The 20,682-nt window shown below is 42.1% G+C and overlaps 1 protein-coding gene across 5 annotated transcripts in view; it reads left to right on the forward strand.

The window, feature by feature from the left end:
- The window catches only part of Cdkal1 (CDK5 regulatory subunit associated protein 1 like 1), a 560,769-nt gene that overhangs the window by 321,555 nt on the left and 218,532 nt on the right, over positions 1-20,682 (forward strand). For all 5 annotated transcript variants that reach the window (XM_047558430.1, XM_047558429.1, XM_047558428.1 and 2 more), the window contains exon 10: positions 15,981-16,147. In XM_047558430.1, coding sequence (XP_047414386.1) covers positions 15,981-16,147 — 167 coding nt within the window. The remainder of the gene's footprint in view (positions 1-15,980; positions 16,148-20,682) is intronic.

Genomic DNA, 20,682 nt, shown 5'->3' on the forward strand with positions numbered 1-20,682 from the left:
TCTGCCCTCTGACCATTACAGTTGCCCTGTGCAGACTTGGCATTACGTTCTGCTGGCCGCTCACCAGATCTCCCTGTGCTTTCCACAAAGGAGTGTCTTGCCAGCCTGCCAGTGACCAGGTTCTCCCTTTGAGAGGGAGGAATACTGTGGTGACTCCTTCACGTGACTGCATCTCGTCCCCTTCAGTCTCATTTCTATTAGTGCAGACATGTAATAAGCAGGGGATGCTATACAGTTCATCCTCACTGTATCTCAGCTTAATACCTCAAAACATGGAACACCTGTCTCATAGCCACTGGCACGATCACCTTCTCTCTGGCCCACTGTGTATGGTGTCACCTAACCTAATTTGTAGATATTTAACTTGAAATGTTCTGCACATTTATTTTCTTTAATCCTATATTCTTGAAGTTGTGTCATTGTGTGTGTGTGTGTGTGTGTGTGTGTGTGTGTGTGTGTGTGTGTGTTTGCCCTTAGAACAGTTCACATGGGACCTGGGGGCAAGTGCTTCAAGCATACCATCTGCTGGTGAGGATGACAGTACTGTGACTGTTTCAAAAGGTGTCCTTTAGTTTCTAATTGCAGATACATGACGTCAAAATCTCTACATAGTACTGGAAAAAATCTCTACATAGTACATGGAAAGACTGTTGGGTCGGGGCTGCTTGCACTTGACCTACAGCCTCTGGAGTAAAGAGGGAGGAGAGGCCCATGTCCTCATGGCCCTCACCCTAAGCCCTGTACTTGGCCTGTTCACGTCAACTGGGTAAAATGTTCAGACTCACACAAGCGTTGCAAAAGCCAGGTGAGGAGTTACATGTGCTGTCACCCAGCTTCCTCAGATGGAATCTCACGTGGCCATGGTGGCATGTCTCAGGAGCACCGGACACTTGTCAGTACCAGGCCTTGGCACTGTAGCATGCCGTTACGTCATCTGCAGCCCTGACCCGGCCTCTCCTGTGGGCCCGCCTGCATCATCTCTCTGGCCCCACACCCTGCCCAGCAGTTTCATAGAGCCCGTCTCGGCATGGGTTCCTTGGGTTCTGCGTGGTTGAACTCAGGTCCTGCGTTTCCCACTTCTGCCACTGAGGAACATGTGCTTTCAGGCTTCAGGCCCTTGCTGTGCAGGCACGTGATTCTAGTGGGCCTGATGCTGTTCACTTATGAAGGTGGTGTCCAGCTTCTCCATGTGAAGTTGGGATTTTTTTCTCATTTTAATTAACAACTATCTTAGAAGAAAATACTTAAATACTATATAAATGTCCTTTCTCTTCACTTTTGCCGACAAACTTTGACATCCATTGATGATTCTTTTCTCCAACAAGTAATTACTGTGATGTTTGCTGACAGCTATTTTTTTTTATCTTTCCTTTTATATTTACTAATTGGAATGATATGTGGAAGAAGTATACCCTTACACTTATTTTTTTTTAATATTTATTTCTGTAAGTATGGACTCATATTTATTTTGTTCTATACTTGATATTCTAATACTATTGTGGTTTATTGCTCATATTGTCCCAGACTTACCTTTGTACTCTTCTTCAAGTTGACTCCTGTGATCTTTTGATTTTTCTCATAATTTTCAAGTACTTTCTCACTTTATCAACCAGAAAATGTTCCCAGCTTAATTGTACCTTTCCTACCCCAAGCCCTGGAATTGCTCTTTTTTCTAAGGATACACTTATACTTTTTTTTTTTCTTGGCAAATTAATTTTAATACGCAGATACAAACCAGCAGATATATATTAATTACATTTACAATAAATCATTCGAATTATAATGTAAATAACATTTTTATAAAAAATTTCCACAAAAATACATACCAGGTTACAGTAATTTTATAGAGTTTACTTCAGTTGTCAAAGCTATTCCAACAGTTTGGAAGCACCACTTGAGTTACACACGTGACGTCATCTTCACATAGACGAGTTGAAAGTTACCAGGCCTTGCAAAGAAGATCAGGAAGTTTTACCCAGTGGATTCGAATATGTACAAAGAGACCAATTATGAAATTACAGAATTGGTTCAGAGTATTTTCTAAATACAAGTGTCAGTGCCTACGAGATAACTAAAGGCAATGATGAAAAGTATGTTGTAGTGGTAAATTCACATAATACATTTAAGCTTCTGGGTTGTTGTTCCCCCCACTCCAAGACCAATTAAAAGTTTCCCTTCTTTTTTCCAAGATCTTTTGCATTCCACTTTCATTGCATCTTGAAAACAAACAGTATTAGAAACAACGATTGTAGTGAAGTACGCTGCAGGGAAACCTAGATGGTGGGCACGCTTGGACTTTTTATCATTGATGATGTTTCAGATTTGGCTGCTAGGTCATCGCTCCTGAGGTTTCATCTTCTGAACTGATTTTTTAAATTTCAAATTCCTGGGTGTCTTAGTTCTTTTACTGCTATGCCCCAAAGACCTGATAAGAACCATTAAAGGAGGAAAAGTTTTATGGGGCTCACAGTTTCAGAGGTCTTAGTTCATAGATGGCCAACTGCATTCTGCAGGGCCTGAGATGAAGCAAAACATCATGGCGGAAGAGTGTGGTGGAGGGAAGCAGCTGGGAACATGGCACCTGGAAGCAGAGGGGGAGCGAGCTCACTATGGAGGAAATACAAACTCCAGAACCTCTACCTCAGTGACCCACCCCCTCCAGCCACACCCCACCTGCCTACAGAGACCGTGCAGTTAATCCCTATGAGGGGTTAAGGCACTGATTAGGTTGAGACTTACCTCTAACTTCCTTGCATTTTCTCAGCTGAGCTTTTGGGGAACACCTCACATTCAAACCATAACACTGGAGATGTGTTGGAGCAAAACACTAGCCAGTGCAGTTCTGTGTGGACTGATGTTCTTCAGGTAATTGTCTAACCAAGCTCCTATCTTTTTCCTACTAAAATTGGACAATGCTGTTTTTCTCATTTCAGGGGGAAAATTGATGAGTGTAATGGGTAGCGCCATCTCAGTTTCCCATATTTCTCAGAACACTGTTTCTCACTGTTTGGGTGGCTGTGCCACCTTTGGATGTATTAAAGATGATAATTAGTGCAGAAGTTGGAAACAGGGATAATAGACAACTTGTTTTTCTCTCTTTTGTGTTTTTAATAAATACATGCTAGGCATTTTCTGATTGTGATTCATACTGTAAGAGGAATAAGCATTTCTATCTTGTGTTGTGTTTGAAATACTGTTTCCTGCCGCGTAAACAAATCTGAGAGCTGCAGCTATAGGCTCTTGCTTCTGTGCTGCTTGTTCCGTGCAGCGTCGTCTCTTTCTCCAGTGCTTCATGCTTTCTTCCTTCCCATCTTTTAGTTAATTCATGCATTCATTCAACAAATACTCACTGGGTGCCACAGTGTTGTGTTGCAGGGAACATATTAGTGAACAAAACTGACGAATATCTCAGTCTGTTGAAGCCGCTCCTGCAGCTGGAGGTGAGGTGAAGGGGCCGTGCAGGAGAAACCACCTGACGTCAGTCACCCAGTGCCAGTACAGGGCTCCTTCCATTTCCCTTCCGTCTACTCCTCACTCCTCTGCATTCACTGAGTAACTTCTCTCCATAGGGCTGTTGGAAATCTCCAAGATAAATGATGAACTAAAGAGACCCTCAGCTTAATCCTGAGCTAGCCCAAGTGACGTGAAATAACACAAAATAACTCGGGGTGGGGGGGAGTTGCAGAATACACAGTGAATTTTATTTTTTTCACAAGGGTTTTGTAGAATATTTAAGCGACTCAAGTTTGTAGCGTCAAAATAATTTTTCTTAGAATTGGCAGACTTACTCGAGGTAAATAAACATTTTAAAAACACAACACAGCACTCTTATAAAAGAAAAACTGATTTTGCTGTAATTGGCTAATTTGGGGCCAGAGCAATTACCACAAGCACTCTATTTTCTTTTAAAATGGTTGGAGATTGTCACAGTAACATATTGACTGCAAAAGAGGAGGGAAAGGTAAAGAGTTTGCTTGTAATTGGTTTTAAGAAGGGTTGAGAGATTGTGAACACTAAGTTTTAAGGCAGTCTGAACACTTTAATGATATATTTTTTTTTCTGAATGAGAAAAGTTAAAAATAATACACAACAAACTTATAGAGCCAGAGATTTTTTCATGGACTATTTTTGTTTACTATCTCTGTGTAATTTTCTGAATTTCAATAAAATGTGTCAACACAGTCAAGAAAATAAAAATAGTATCTGTGAATGACATACAGATTCTTTAAAGTATGGCATCTTATCTATCAAATTATTCAGCCATGAAGAATTTTCTGTTTTTTGTTGACTAATTATATAGGAGGAAGTATAATTTATTAATACAGTTCTAACTTAAAGATTAAATTCACCTTAATTCTTTTTATTTTTTAAACCTGGATTGAATCTAGGGACACTTAACCACTGAGCTACAGCCCCAGCCCTTTTTATTTTTTATTTTTGAGACAAGGTCTCACTGAGTTGCTTAGGACCTCAGTAAGTTGCTGAGGCTGGCCTTGAACTTGTGATCCTCCTGCCTCAGCCTCCCAAGCTGCTGGGATTACAGTTCATGTTAATTCTTATAGTTCTTCATTCTAGGATGTCATACAGTCTGTAATAGTACTTCCAATAGAAATATATATGAGCCATGTGTGTAACTTAAAATTAACAGCCATATTAAGATATCACAAGATACAGATTAAATTTATTTTAATTACACATTTTAATTAACCTAGTATATTCAAAATACAGTTATTTCAACTTGTAATCAGTATAGAAGGACTTAATAAATTATTTGGCATTTTTTTTCATACTGTGTCTTCAAACTCTGGCATGTGCTTTCTACTTAGAAGTCGTCTCAGATTGGACTGTGTGCATCTCACATGCACATGTGGTTGGACATTGTGTGGTCTAGTGCTGGTTTATGCTTTTATACATTTCATTCTTTTTACACATTATTTTGATTTTCATCAGTCATTTCTTATTTTTAATGATATTAAATTTGTCCTCTGAGGTTTTGGTTGGTTAATCCCAGGTTGCCATAATTATAGCCAATGTTTTATAGGTGTTCTCCTTGAGTCACTGAATGAACATACAAAGAATTGTGTTGGAGATCCTTCCCGGAAATTAAAAGACTGGTTTTAATTTCTGCTCTACTACAGGTTACTATATAACTTTGGACAAATCGTTCAGCCTTTCTGAACTTCAGAACTTGTGCTTGTAAAATGAAGTAGATAAAGCCTTTGGCATGTTCTAACTAGTCACTTCTGATTTTAGAAATTGTCTCTGAGGTTGGGCACAGAGGTGCATGTCTGACAGTCTCAGCCACTTGGGAGGGTGAATCAGGAGGGTCACAAGCTTGAGGCCAGTGAGGGCAACTTACCGGGATTCTGTCTCAAAATTAAAAATAAAAGGGGTAGGGATGTACTCAGTGGTGAAGTACACCTGGTTCAGTCCCCAATACCACTCCCCCCAAAAAAATTGTGTGTGTGTCATTCAAACACATTGATGAATTCCTCTAATACACATGGTATTAGGCATAGTGCCACAAAATGTCTAGTGGGCTCTGTTTTTAGTGAACAGGGTGATAAACCAGGAGATGTAGCTTTCCTTCTCTCTAGGTGCATGCTGGGGAGTCCTGGCTGGGTTGAGGTGAGGCGTGGGCAAGGCCATCGGAGCCATTGGTTTGTTGTTTCATTGATGTCACCAGGCGACTGTATTTGACCTTTCTTGAAGGAGTTGAGTTCTTGGTGGTAAGAAATTACCATTTTTTCCCCCTTGCTAGGGAGTTATTTTAAACTACCATTCTGGCTTTCCCCTTGGGCTAGAGGAGAGTTAACATTCTATTTTTAAGTTTTGCTATTAGTTCCCTCAATTAGCATCATATAGTCAAATTTAATAAAGGTCGTTACTCTCAATTATGCTTATAGGGCCACTAATTTCAGTACACATTGACTTCATTTGCTGCTTTAGTTCTTTTGAAGCATTTTATGAAATAGAAAAATGAACCTCACCAACATTTGTTTAATCAGAGATTATTGTCATTAAAATTTTAAGTTAAAAATGACTTCAACATTAAAAAATCTACAAAAATTAGCAGTTTAACTTAAAAAAGAAAAAAACCTATAGTCTGTATCATCCTAATACTTTGTCTTATTCATGTTGAAGTTGTTTTTTTTTCCCAAGTAAGAGTAAAAGATAGCAATTTGTAATGCTCCCCAGTCCCATTTCTCTTCTGTCTCCTCTTCAGTTAATGATTTTCTATCATTTCTTTTTTCCTTCTTTCCACTTTTCCTACCTTCTTTGAATTGAGTATTAAAATTCCATTTTATTTCCATTATTACCTTGTTAACTGTACTTTTTGTTTGATTGGTGATTGTTCTAGGGTTGAAATACGTACCTTTTACTTTTGCAAACTACTTTTAGATAGTATCTCACTATTTTAGTGTTAGTATAAGAACCTTGTAATTGTATATTTTCACTTCTTCCTTTCTCTTGTCCTTTGTGTTTATTCTTTTTCTTTTTGTATAACATATAGACCTGACAATATGTTGCTTTAAACAATTATATTTTGAGTAAAAGATTGAGGAAAAAATATTTTTTATATATTCCCACTCCTTTACCATTTCTGATAGAATCCGTTCCTTTATTTATTATCTGATATTTTCCTTTCCTTTCTGGTGTTACTTCTCTTCTGAATGAAGATCTCTTTCATTCTTTGGAATACAGCTTCTGCTGGTTTGGATTCTCTCTGCCTTGTCTAAGGGTCCGGGTTCTGCCTCATGTTTGGTAGCCATTCTCCAGTGTTTCAGGGACGTCTCCCATTGCATTCCAGCTCGCATAGTGTCTGACACCAAGTCTGCCGTCGCTCTTGCCTCCTTGCTGTTTGCGGCAGCTCTCTCCCCCTGCCGTGCTGCTCTTTGGGTCTGGACCTCTGCTCTTTTTTCCTGTATAACATTCAGGCCTGCGAATTGCTGCCTTCTAAACCCCAGTCCTGACCTCATCAGCTGGGCACTGTCATCAGGCTCAGCTTGGCTTCCCCCTTCTGCACTGGGCGGTGCCTCCACGCTGTAGTGGGGAGTCTCTGGCCCCTTGTTTGTTTCTCTAAAGAATGACAGTCGCGCACTGTCTGCTGCTCCTATCTGATTGTTGGGTCATGCGCTTTGTCAGTTTTTCTCGTGGGTTATAGTATTAAGGTAACTCTTGGAACAGTTGATCCTTTGTGTGTACTAGTGGAATTCCTCGCGGTATATCCTTTTAATTAAACTTTTGTGTCGCCGTCACTATGGCTAGAGTCAACACTGCACCGTATCTCACACACTGCTCTACAGAAGCATATAGTTATGTAGATACACATTGCTTAGCATAGCTTTGATCAAGTTACAGAGTTGGTTATTGGAGTATGTGCTGTTCTACTGTAATAAATATAAAAAGTGCCTTTCGTTAATCTATCTACAAGTGTTTATGGTGTTTTGTTCTTGGAGATGTTAGGTTGAAGAGGTAATGGATTAAGTCTTTGGTAACTGGGATGTCTATCAGTCCCTCCTATCTTGATTATTCTTTTCCTCACAGCAGAACTACCTACTGCTTTGAAGAACTTCCAGATTTGAATATCTCCTGCTCTAGAGCAGCCCTTCACTCTTTCATGACGTAGGAGCAGCACATGCACCTGCACATGGCTTTGGCACGTTGCTCAGCACCTCAGTTAGTTTGAGAGATCAGAGTGACCCATGTTCCTTGCTGGTGTAGTTGCTGGGTGTGTGGTTAACAGGTGCTTGAGGGTGAGGATGCTTTCCTTTCCTTTTCCCCCCTCATAAGAGACATTCTATTTTATAGGTTCTATTTTGTCCTTCCTGAAGCTGTAGCAGTGGCTTGACGTCTGTGAGACTCTTAAGTTTGTGGCAAGTGTAGGTTTATTCATTGGTTTTCAATTTAAATGAGGCTAATTGAGAACCTGGGGCTGCGTGGGAGGAAGGAAAAGGAGGTAGAAGACGAGCACCCCTGCCTCTCTAGGTGAGGGTGTCGGGAAGGCATGAAGGTGTTACTGGTCTGGATTCCTTTAACTCATGCCTGTTTTTATTTGTCACTCTTGTTTCACACATTGTGCTCAATTTTTCTAAATTCCTCATGCCCCCCACAAAAAAGTCAAGGAAACTTATTTAGTCTAGAAATACTAGAAAGTTCCATTCTCTGTTATGTCTTCTCTTGCGCCTTCATAGCGCTGAAACCGCATTCATTGTCCAAGAGCCTCTTGGAACATGGGGCCACTGAGCGTGTTTGCCGGCGAGCCTGGGAGTCAGGTTGCTTGTTTGTTGCCTTTGACCCCAAGAAACTCACCACTGTGCCACTCTGTTCTCTTGGCTGTCCCTGGGAGCCTGAGTCTCCTGCAGCACCTCCTTTAATGTGGGCTCCCCTCTCATGCTTCTTTTTCAGCCCAACCCAGCCTGTCGCTCACTCTGCCCAGCCTCGCTGACCCCTTGGGGTTCCTTGGGAACTGCTGCCATGTGCTGGCGAGTCTTGGCCCTGGTGGAGGGCTGGCCTCTGTGTGGAGGGCTGTTCCTTGAGATTGCTAGTCTGCCTGGGTCACTCACAAGTCTTCCTCGACTGGTCCCTGTCAAAAAATAATGGTGTCTTCCGCAATCACTTTATCACTCATACCTGTTGTCTTTTAATTTTCTATCAGCACTTATTTTTACTTGACAATATATTATTTAACTTTGAGTTTACCATCCTCCCTACTTGAATAAGTTTCATGAGGACAAATTTTATCTCTCAAATTTAGAGCAGGGTCTGGCCCATAATAAGTACTCAGCTTTACTTGTCAGAGGAGGGAAGGTATGAATGAATGACATTTTATTTGTATTAGGACCTAAACTATATATCCGATGCACTTTCAAACTGAATGCAGAAGACTATAATAGAAAACAGAAAATTATACTTGATATTTCAATATATGAACTATCTAAGTTTTATATTCTTTGTCAAACTTACCTGATTATAATTAGAGTGTCAGGATCCATTTATACTTTTGGTAGAGATCACTTTTAAGAAACCTTCAACACTGGAAAAAATGAGTCATGAGGATATTCTACTTTAGAAAAAATTCAATTCTATTTGTTCTTCATTTTGCAATGAGGTTCAGTGGCCCGAATAATGAAAAACCCTTTGCATCTTTAGTTTTATTTGCCCTCTAAGTCATTCTGCACCTGTTTAAGTCAGTGCTGAAGCCTAAATAAATTTGTGTCTGTCACTGTGACCTACAGACTCTACCAGGTGCCCATCACAGGCTCCTGTTTGCTTCTTCGCTCTTCCTGCTTCGTTCTGTACCAAAGCGTTCAGGCTGCTGGGAGTTGAGTTTGTTGTGATTCTTACATAGTCTCTGAAGCCTCAGCAGGATGTGGACACTCACCCTCGGACACTGCTGCCTGTATCCTCACTGCCATGTCTTAAGAACCCATATCTAGTACAGCACCTGAGCCATGAAGAGGGTAAAATCCACCCACCTCACGGAAGTTTAGCGCAGATTTTGGGGACCAGGACCTCAGAGGCCTTCCCCACCTCTTTTTTAGAAAATGTGTCATCCTTTTATGGTCGTGTTTGCTTATAACTTTTCATTATTTCCAAATTCTTACAGAAGTATGAAAATTTAAAATATTCTCCTTGACTATGATTTTTCAAAGAAAAGAAGCAGGTTTTGTTTTGTAACATTATCAATTTATGCCAACAGTTTTTTTTTTTCTGTGATCAGTGTAATGACAGATGTCTGTGTGGTCTGGAAATGCCATTTGTTGGTTAATTCTTATTAAGGTGAAAAAGGAGTTGTGTTACGGTGTGATTGCTTTTTAGGTCATTGACCCAGTTAAAGTTACCACAGCGTTTGAAGGACAATCTTACCTCTTAAGTACAAAGATATTTGCGTTAAGTCCCCACGCTATCCAGATGTCATCTTCAGTTAACAGGAGACCTTAAACAGGGCTGCAGATCTGTGTGGAAGTCAGGAGAGTGCGGAAGGAAGAGCCTGGCGACATTGAGCTGCTCTCCCATCATGGCCAAAGAATGTCGGTTTTCCTGTTTCTTCCCAGCCTAACCCAGGACCTCTTGCATGCCTGTGCACATTCTCTGTGTGTATACATATGTGTGTTTGTGTCTAGGAGGGTTTTTCAAATGTAAACTTAGTTCACCTGCACACATGCATTTTAACAGAAAGCAACCTCATTTAACATGTTGACTGATGGAACCAAAATTCACCAAGAGCTCACCATGTGGTAGGCAGCATCATATACTCTAGGCATATGTGTTTTAGTAAGATTTTCAGATCCCTGCCTGTGGGATGCTTGTATCCCGTTTAGGACGGACAGACCAATCACTGTAACACATGGTGTTAGAGTTACGTACAAGGTGGTGGAGAGAATGGGAAAGGAGCATTTAAACTGGGCTCAGTGGTTGAGAACGGTTTTTGAAGAGGGATTTACTATGCGTGTTAGAGTGTGGAGGCATCTTAGAGAAGACAACGTGTGCCTAAAGCATAGAGACAAAACTGAGGGACTTGCCCAAGGCACTACGGGTGTTCTGGCTAGAGTGAAAGTTTCATCCAACGTTTGTTTTCTAAGATCAGTAATGGTGTCGTGATGGTGAGGAAAATTGTTCTTGATCTTAGCTTTATGTGACATGTTTAAAGTGCCATAAAGTCCACATCTAATTCTCAAATGATCCAGAAAAGAAGTACATGTATCTGTGGGGGCTCAGCATGGCAAAACACTCCTGGAGAGGCTGTGCGGAGGGACAGGTGTGCATGGTGCTATTCCTGAAACTTTTCTGTGTTTCACATTATTCAGAATGAAAAGAGCAGGGCAGGTAGCTCAGCGGTAGAACCCCTCTCTAGAACGCTCAAGGCCCTGGCTTCAGTCTCCAGGACCAAGGAAGGAAGAGGGGAGCTCTGAGGTCAGTAAGAGTTTTCAGAAAGTTTGCAAAGGTAATACAAACGTATAAGTGGAGAATTAGCAAATTAACAATTTTCTTTTATGGTGGCCTGTGGGATAGGTTTTTATCAGAGATTTATCAGTTATATGAAAGATAGCTTTGGTTGGTTCCATTATGGTGTTATCTTTAATAATTTTTTTTTAAATACATAGAGGCTTATCTAGGAAGGCAGATCCACGTTCAAGGGAGACCGCGGACTGTGTGGAGTACGAGGAACACCACCGTGGGCTGGGGTCCAGTAGTTACAGTGGGGCTGGACTGGAGGTGGAGCCAGGTGGAGCTGCACGATTTCGTGCCTGTTTTCCCTGCACTTTCGTATTTCCTTCATATCACAGGGCCATGGGCCAAGGGCATGTTGCTCAAGATCTGCAGCTCAGTGTCTTGTGTAGTAAGATTATTCAAGTCCTTTTTTTTACCTAAAGAAAAGCATAGAAATTTTTGAGTGTCCACTAGTAGTATTAAAAGGGACCAGTGAGGTTATATTGTCTAATTCGCTATTAAATAAATAGACTGAAGAGGCACATGGCTATATAGAGGTAACTTAGAAATGTCTCTATTGAAGAAACTTCTGTGACCTTTCAAATGCCTCATCAGAGTCATATTTATTTCTGATTCTCTAAGAATTTTAAGAAGAAAAAGCCCATTAAGTCTGATTTATATTCTTTTTCGGGGGAATACAGATGAGGGGGAATTGGGAACAGATCATGGATGGAATGGAGAGGAGGCAAGGACAAGCAGCAGAGGTGGGAAGGGACAAGAGGAGCCAGGGGCAGAAGGGCGAGTGTGTGCTGGGGAGAGGAGACTGGATTTTTAAAAATGTCTAATTAACGTAGTTTTCCTTGCCATTTAGTGCCCTTTAATTCTTGATCTTTTTCATTGTAGCTTGCAGTTTTTACATTTTTGTTACCTTACTTTTATAAACTCTACTCATCATGGAATCATTGAAACAGCTTTCTGCAGTGATAAATAAGAGCTACCAGAGAAGCACTGCTTTCTAACCAGTTGAAATCAGTCTTTACTTGTATTTTGATTTATTACAAAGAAGCTCAGACATAGGAAAAGGTGTAGTGAGTCATCATCTTTTCAAATTGAGTTTTGGCAAAGTTTGATTTTTTTCTAACAGAATTTTCTCTGTTGTGAAAGTATTTTATTGAGAAAATTATCTTTTTTAATTAACCTTTTATAAGTTTCCTATTTTTTCCATCTTCTGCTCTCAAATTACTAAGGAGCAAAGATGGGAAACCAGCTGTAGAGGTTGCCTTCTATTCGGGGGAGATGTCCTTGTGTCAGCTGCTGGCTGCTGTGATTGCCTGTGTCACATGATAGTGTGCCCAGAACCTGAACTTTCTGAGCGGTTCCTCCAGCCAGTGCATCTCATGCCTTCTTGCTCTTTGCTTTTTGCCAAAATTAACACCTCAGAGTGATGAAGCATGATCTGATGAACTTAGAGGATATCAGAAAAGTCAGGTAGACTGGATGATTTGGGTAAAATGAACCAATCTGGAGAGATGAACAGTTTTTGGAAAAAGTAATATTTCTTCTTGGAAGGGAAAGCTATTTCTGTCTCCTGTTTGTCCACCCAACACTGCATGTATTTTTTTTAAGTGGGGCCTTTACTTCTCTTAGTTTTTCCTGTATCTCTTTTTCCATTTCATGTGTGTGTGTGTTTGTTTTTGACATGTATTATTCAAAGACCAAGTAACAGTGCAGCCTGGGGTGCTCTCCTCGGGACTGACCGCAGAGTCTCTCCAGGCTGGCCCAGCTGGTTCCCTTCTGAGTCTCTTCTCCAAGGCCGTCCCCTTCCAGCCCCACCACCAATAGGGCTGCACAGGATGTTCCCCATATGACTGTCAGCGTCCCGTTGCTAGCTCCTGGATGACGGCCAGCCTTAGATAGCAGGAGTTCAGTGGCAAATCCACATTTGTCATGAGCTGGAAGAGCTTTGAGGCACATAGTAGGTAAGGGGCTAATAAATATTTGATGGATGAACCAAGAAATGAATGTACAAAGGAATATAGCTGATAACTGAAGTCCTTGAGGAATGAGGCTGTTTAGGCAAGCACTTCTGTCCATGAGTATAGCCAATTAAGTGTGCAGATTTAAGCATGAGTGTGTCCCAGTGTGTGTCCATTACTGATTGCTGCAGCCCGCAGGTTCCCCAGTGAAATCATACGCAAGCCTGGCCTGACAGGAACTGCTTGCCAGATGAGTAATCACGGGACTTCCCATGAAAAAAGGATGTCAGGCCTGGGGATTCCACATTTAGCTTTACCTTTAGTATGAAATGACTTGTGACCAATGATTGGAGAAATCAAGTCTCATTAGAATTGATGCTTGAAATAGAACCTTACAATATCTGGGCTTTCTCTAGTTGATTAGCAGCCAGACCTACTGGCACACATTTTTGAATTGGATTGGCAGGGCAGGGATCTCGAGTCCAGGGTTTCCCATTTGTGCACGGTCTCTCATTTCTTTTGTTTTCAACCAGGTCGTTGTTACATAGGGTACTTCAGCAGCCTTGATGGGAGCCATAAAGACTGTTGTTCCTGTTGTGGCTGATTTAGTATTACAGCAGCTTCCTCTTTATGTGATTTAATTTGAAGTTTCAGCCCACCAGGGGGCCATTGGTCCCCACCTTTGCAGTTTCCAGAGCTGACTGCTGTTTTCTGCATGGCTGCTATTTCCATTGCTATTCATAGTGACTTTCCCCTTCTGTATTCATCTCCAACAGCACGGCACTGTTCCAGAATCTCACTCTCTCCACATAAGGAATAACATGGAACCATTTGGATGGAAAAATTATAAATTAAAATTATTCTGTTCATTTTAAAATATTCATATTCTGTTGCTCAAATGCCAGCAACTGGAAAATCACGGGTAATGTCCTGTTTTCATAACCTCGTTGAGAATGTTTGAAGATCCATTTGTGTTGTTGCTCACCATCTCATTTCCTGGAGTGGATTTTATGATAAAATATTTTTTAAGAAAGGTTGCATGGGTCCAGAGTCTGATGGCATATACAATATTAATTTTTTAACATAACACCATTAATTTCAATTCATTTTTTAATACAAAAATATTTATTTCATGTACCAAGGCTATATATAAAATTTTAAAAGTTACAAAGATAGTCAATAAACATGCCAGACTCTTTCTTGGGAGGATAAAACTTCTTAAGTGATTAAAACTAAGCAAAGTTAATTACTTCTAGAACTTATATATTTAATTTAAACTAAGAAAACCTTTATATTCATGACACTACTGCTTTTTGTTTTTGGTACTTTATTGGAGAGGGAGGAGGTTCCTAGTGGTGGATCCAGGGGCACTTTATCACTGAGCTACATTCCCAGCCCTTTTTATTTTGATGAATAAATTGTTTTTAAAAAAAAAAAATGCTGACCTTGGACTTGCACTTCTCTTGTCTCAGCCTGCAAAGTATCTGGGATTATAAAATGTGCCATCAGGCCCTGCTGTGATTTTTAAATACTAAAAATCTCTCTCTCTCTCTCTCTTTTTTTTTTTTTTTTCTTTTACTGAACCCTCTTCTGAGATCTTCTGTTCCCATTGCTAAACAGTGATCCTTTAATTTTGGGAAACTAAAATTTTATTCCTAGCTTTGTATTTTCCATGTTGTGTGGGTGTGGATAGGGCTGTGCATGTCTCAGAAAGCTAGGGAAAAGCAAAAACGTTTTGCAGGCATTTAACTCAGTGGTAGAGTGTATGCCTAGCATGCATAAAGTCCTGGGTTCAATCCCGGGGGGCAGGCGGTGGAATATGTGTTGGATGTTTGTTTGATAAAGCAAATTTCTCTCTCATTCTAAAGCAAAAATAGTGATGAGAAATCTTAACTCCAAGCTGTGGAACATATTAAAGAGAGCAAAGGTCTTGATTTTTTTGTCTTTTTGTTCTGTAAATTTTAAGTCCGTGTTCCTCTTAAAGCCATATGTTGTATTTGTCCTCTTTCATGGTTAATAAAATTTAAATGTATTTTTGAAACTCTTCTGTCAACTAGAGTCAAGTTAAAATGATAATATCAAGACACTTTCTAGAAACTTCCACTTTGGTTTGGGCTGACGTCCTAGCTTGTGTGCCTGCCTGGGTGTCGAGGTTCTTCCGATGCAGGAAATCCCTGGAGTATACACATTTTCACAGGCTCATTCTGTGTGTGTGAGCCTTACGAGTCACTTGGCCTCTGTAATAGGCTAATCCTTTAATTGAATATCGGTTCAGACATGTTACGTGTGTGCACCAGGAAAACCTGGATAGCTCTCATTCACTCTGCTTTATTCATTTGAAATAGCACTAGGTGATCCAAAAGGATTTCCTCTTGATTTTTGGAAGGATGTTTTTGCAAGCTATAATATTTGACGAGAGGATTCTTTATAATAACAAAAATATAAATGCACTTTCCTTAAGTCGGCCTGATGGGAAATAGGGGGCAAGCAGTCCGTAAGTGGCCTTCCAACATAAACACTTGGTTTATGCTGCAACCAATATTTCTGAATACAGCAATAAAATGAATACTATTTTTAACTGAATAAAAAAGACAGACTAGAATAAGTGCTACAGGGAAGTAGTTCCTTAGGATTATTAATTTGCCTGTTAATCCTTAGCTGCACTTGACATTTTTCCTTGGGTTGGTGACAGGCTGACAGGACCCGTTCTCTGGAGTGACAGTTTGAGTTCCAGGGCTCACGGTATTCAGCAAGATGGGTATTCTGTGAGGTGGGACTGAAGCCATGGCCCCATCACAGTGCTTGGGAGGAAGCTCAGTTGAACCCACTGGCTGTGACATTGATCACTTCCTAGGACACACTGGTAATTTACAGCATTGTCGTAACTCGGTGGTGTTCATAAAACAAACTTAATAGCCAGGGCCACTCTGCGATGGCTGCTTTTTCTCTGCAGTTGAATACCCAGACGGCCTGCACAATGGTGTCGAGGAGGCTGCATTAAAGAGGGTGAGCAGCTGTACCACGAAGCAGCTCCTTACAGATTTGTTAATTATCTCCTTTGCTTCGCAGAGGGTGTCTGTGAGATCTGGTTGACCAGCGAAGACACGGGGGCCTACGGCAGGGATATTGGCACCGACCTCCCCACACTCCTGTGGAAGCTGATCGAAGTGATTCCTGAGGGAGCGATGCTGCGGCTCGGCATGACAAACCCCCCCTACATCCTAGAGCATCTGGAGGTAAGGGAATCGCCCAGGGACTCGCTGACACCGTGTGACGCCCCCACACCCTGTGACTGCCCAGCGTTGTCTCGTCAGCTGCGTCGAAAACTGCTTTCCCATGTGCGTGGTCGCGCCTCGCAGCAGTGAATCGTGTCTTTCAAGTCCCCTTCTTTGTCAGGCCACATAATTTGTTTGCTTCCTCATCATTAATGAATGCTCCTTAAATTTTTCAATACTTGACACGTTGCCGTGGATCCTTGGGGGACGTTCCTGCAGTCCTTCTGTTTGCTGGCACCTGTTCCCCTCCAAGCCCCTCTGCCTAGTTCAGAATTGCTAGGAAGTTGTATCAGTTTTGCAGTCAACAGTCAACATGGTGTTATCCAAACTCCTTTAGCCATGTAATAAAAATGCTTGGCCCTGTGTCTAGGATGCCTGGAGTTCTGTCCCTCTGTCCAGGGGCAAAGTGGAATCAGACGATGCAGAGAAAGAGGTGTCCCTCAGGCCCCTGGTTTCATCCTTAAGTCCACAGATCAGAACATTCACCTTACATAGATGTCAAACTAGAAAGATTAAATGTGTGTCTCAACAACTGCTACCAGTTGATAAATGCCACAATAAATCAGAGCCCATATGCCTGTCATCCCAGCAACTCAGGAAACTGAGGCAGGAGACTCACAAGTTTAAGGCCAGCCTCAGTAATTTAGTGAGGTTCTAAGCACCTTAATGAGAACTTGTCTCAAAAATTTAAAAAATAGAAAGGGCTGGGAATGTAGCTCAGGGGTAAAATGTCCCTGGGTTTAATCCCTGGTAGTAGTAATAGTAATTATTATTATATTAGTAATAAAGCTGAGCAAAGAGTATGAACAGGGGAGCAGCTATTTAAATGAAATGAGCTAAGTGTGGTGTTGTTGGCCTGTAATCCCAGCTACTCTGGAAGCTGAGGCAGGAGGGTTACAATTTCAAAGCCAACCTGGGCAATTTAGCCAGACTCTGTCTCAAAAAAATAAAAGTTCTGCAGATGTAGCTCCCTCATCTGGGGATGTGGAGCACTAGTCTAGTATGTGCAAGGCACTGGGATCAGACCCCATGTGGCAAAGGAATGTCCATTCTGTGAGGCAGGGCTGTTACTGGAGAGATGGCTACCCTCGGTTCATTGTGCTGGACCTGGAATCCAGGAGCGTTAGAAAGTCCTATGAAGAATGGAAGGAAGTCTCTTATTTTTAATCAAGTGTGACCTTTGCTGCATCTTTGTGCAGAAAAATAATACCAAAATCAACCAAAATTGCTGAAATTTAATGCATAAATGCAAATGATTAAACATTTAAAAGTTATTCGTGTTGATTTGATTTTAGGTCTACATTTCTGAGGTTTTTGTTAAATGATCACCTTAGTATCCACAATGTAATTTAGAAATTCTGAGAGCAGCATTGATAACAATCTGATTGTTAATCGTAAATATTTAATGAAGATATTTAGCAATTTCAATTTTGTTATTTACGTTTTCCCAGCTAGATCTTTCTAGTAAAGGTTGTTAAGTTTGGTCCTTCATAGCTTGTGGGATGGTTCCAATTTGCTATTTAAAAATAAGTCCCAGACACGTCAACTTTTACTTAACACTTTGACTCAACACTTGGAAAAGCAAGTGATTCTGTGTAAAAATCAAACATGCTAAGAGCTGTGGCTCTCTTGCCATGTTGGCAGTGTGTATGGGGCGTTCATCGCGAAGCCCTTGCAGTGCATGGGTATGCTGTGGCGGGAGGGCATGGGCCCCTCGAGGTGCAGTGGATGATGGCATGCAGGCTAGTTTTGGAGAGAAGAAAAAAAAAATGATTATGGATCCAGGAGCAGTGCAAGCCGAAGTCAGAGAAGTTCAACTGTAAACACAGGGGAAAAGAGAATCACTGTCTGGCTGAGGTGACTTCAAGTCCTCCTTGGACGGCTCAGCATTTTAATTGATGGCAGGTTGCAGCTGCCCATGCGGTCGGTGTTCATAGCCCATCCTTGGCTCACCACCCACAGGAGTGACCGTCGCTGGCCTCCTGTGGACACTCCAGGAGAGCTGCTCAGAATCAGCCCAAGATGCTAAAGATAATTTTACTCTTCACCTGGAGCACACCACATTTAGTTCATAGAGTGCAGTCTGGTGACAAGTCGATAGTCACATGTTAGGTTTTCGAAATCCTAGCTTTGCATGGGGAGCAATTTGGCCTTCCCTCACACTGTCGTCTTGAGGTGAGGACAGGGTCCTGTCATCGCTGGCTCTACCCGCCCACCAGTGCTGGAGAAATGGGTGTGAAAGAATGATGAAGGAAGGCCTTCTTCCTAACGTCGTGGGGAGCCCGTAGCCCAGTCGGCAGCTGGGACCCCTCAGTGCTCTGACCACGACAGCAGCAGAAGATGAGCAGGGCAAGAGGTTGCCTCCGGAGCAGGCTGTTTTGCCACACCTGGGGGACACCAGCACATGGAGCCATACCACCTGGACCGCAAAGCTCTGCAGTACCACACTCCTCGCCGCCTCCTGGTGGCAGATCCAGAGCTGGCAGCAGCTTCCAAACGCATAGTGTCTAACAGAGAAGGTGGCGGAGTTCCCCGAGGCTTATGTGGCCCCCAGAGGGACTTTGGGGAGTGGAGCCCCGCCCTGGTGTGGGCCACTCCTCAGAAACCACCCGCCTTCTCTAAAGAGACTGAGGAGTTCCTGCTGAGGGGCTGGGGGTGGCAGTAGATGGAAACGGAAGGCAGGAACAGCGTGAGCGAAGGTGGCGTTCACTCCGATGCTTAAAGCCCCCCAGTGAGGATTTCCTACGGGTGTGTCGCTAGGCCGCAGCTCCTTGTGTTCCTGGAGAAGTTTCACCCACAGACTTCTCAGAGCACTTGGCTGACTTGCCTTCCTGCGTTCCACTCGCTTCACATCACCCGACTCTCAAGATTTTTTTTAGTAAATCCCTTTTACCGGTGTTTAATATATATACATATAAACAGTTTAAAGGGAAAATTATTTAAAGGAAAACGCCAACATTTCTCTTGTGTTATGTAAAAGTATAGTGTGGAGAAATAGATGAGTACAGGATACATTTTATTAAATCTGTTGGAATAGAAGGTGGATATGATACCTGCAGAGGATGCGCTTTGAAGCTTTTATCCAGAGTCTGGCTTTGTGTTTGCCACTTTGTGCAGTAGACGTTGAATAAATGCAGACCGAATAAAAAGAACTCTCTGTCACCAGCAGGCAGACAAGAGTAAAGTGTCTTTTGGAGCTTCCACAATCCTTATTCCTACCTTATCCTTGCCTTAAAAATACATAGGGTTCATTTGAATGACGATGGCTGACAGAGAGATGGGTCAGACATAAAGAGGCTGGAAACACCAGGACACCCAGGATCAGCCACAAGCATGCGTGATGCTGGATTCGCCTTGCATTTGGTCATAGAAACAGTCGATGAAAGAATACATCAAAAAATATTTTACTGTCATGTATATCTAAAAAGAACAAATATAAGAAATATTTGACCTTATCCTAAAGTCTGACGCCTCTCCATCACCTGTTGGCTAAAGATAAGCTCTTCAGTGTACATTCAGGGTCCTTAAACTACTTTTTCATCACATCCCTATTTTCTTCTCCTTTCAGTGCCTGGTGATGCCTCCTGTGCAGCCCAGACACACACTCACACTTGTGTATATATGTGCACATTTTTAACCACACATACACATATGCATACGTGTACATATTTTTAGCTACTTCATGCTTATAAGATTTTCACTTAATCTCTTTCCTAGTCCATGTGACAGTGGTAAGCTGTCATCAGCTGTACTTCTCTATGTTGACTAATACATTGTCACTCTAGTGGCAAGTAGGGAACACGTCCCTGTTTGCTTTCCTATCAATGCCACTCATCTACTAACCCGGGTGTGTGGCTCTTCAGGGACTCTGGCTTTAGAGAAAGTCCACCAGCTTGTGAATTGGACCCCTCTTCTACCTGCATTGCTTAGTCTTACCCTCCTGGTAGCAGGCAGCCCCGCCCGTGGTGTTAATTCAGACTGAAAGTAACATGTGAGCCCGGCAAGGTGTGGCGGGTCCTGTGATGGCATATTGGCTGCTGCCAGCAAGATCCTGGGAATTAGTGGTCACTTATTTTCAAAACTGGACAGCAGTAGCAACAATAATGCAGTCAGCACGCTTCGTGCCATGCTTAGCATTCCCAAGAAGCCATGCGCTTGCTTGGCTTTCCCCAGGTGCTCTCTCTCCCCTCAGCAAGGGAGCTCTGCGGGTGCTTCCACCTCCGTGTTACTGATGAGAGCCAAGAACTAGAAAGGCCAGCTCACTGGCTGAGCCATGTTGCTCGGGGACAGTGAACTGGTGTCCAGTCTCCTCAGCCCCCATGTGCTTTCTACCACTATCCTGGTGAACATTCCAGGAACCTTCCTCAACCTTCCCACCACAGGCCTCTGTGCATATCATGGTGCTCCATGGTTCCCTGTGCCCTGGGCTCCACCATGGCTGGTCCATCTAGGGAGGTGCTGTCCTCCTCATCGGCGCGTTTCATTTGTGTGCTAAC

Source organism: Sciurus carolinensis, chromosome 7 (assembly GCF_902686445.1).
Source record: "Sciurus carolinensis chromosome 7, mSciCar1.2, whole genome shotgun sequence".
Classification (NCBI taxonomy): domain Eukaryota; kingdom Metazoa; phylum Chordata; class Mammalia; order Rodentia; family Sciuridae; genus Sciurus; species Sciurus carolinensis.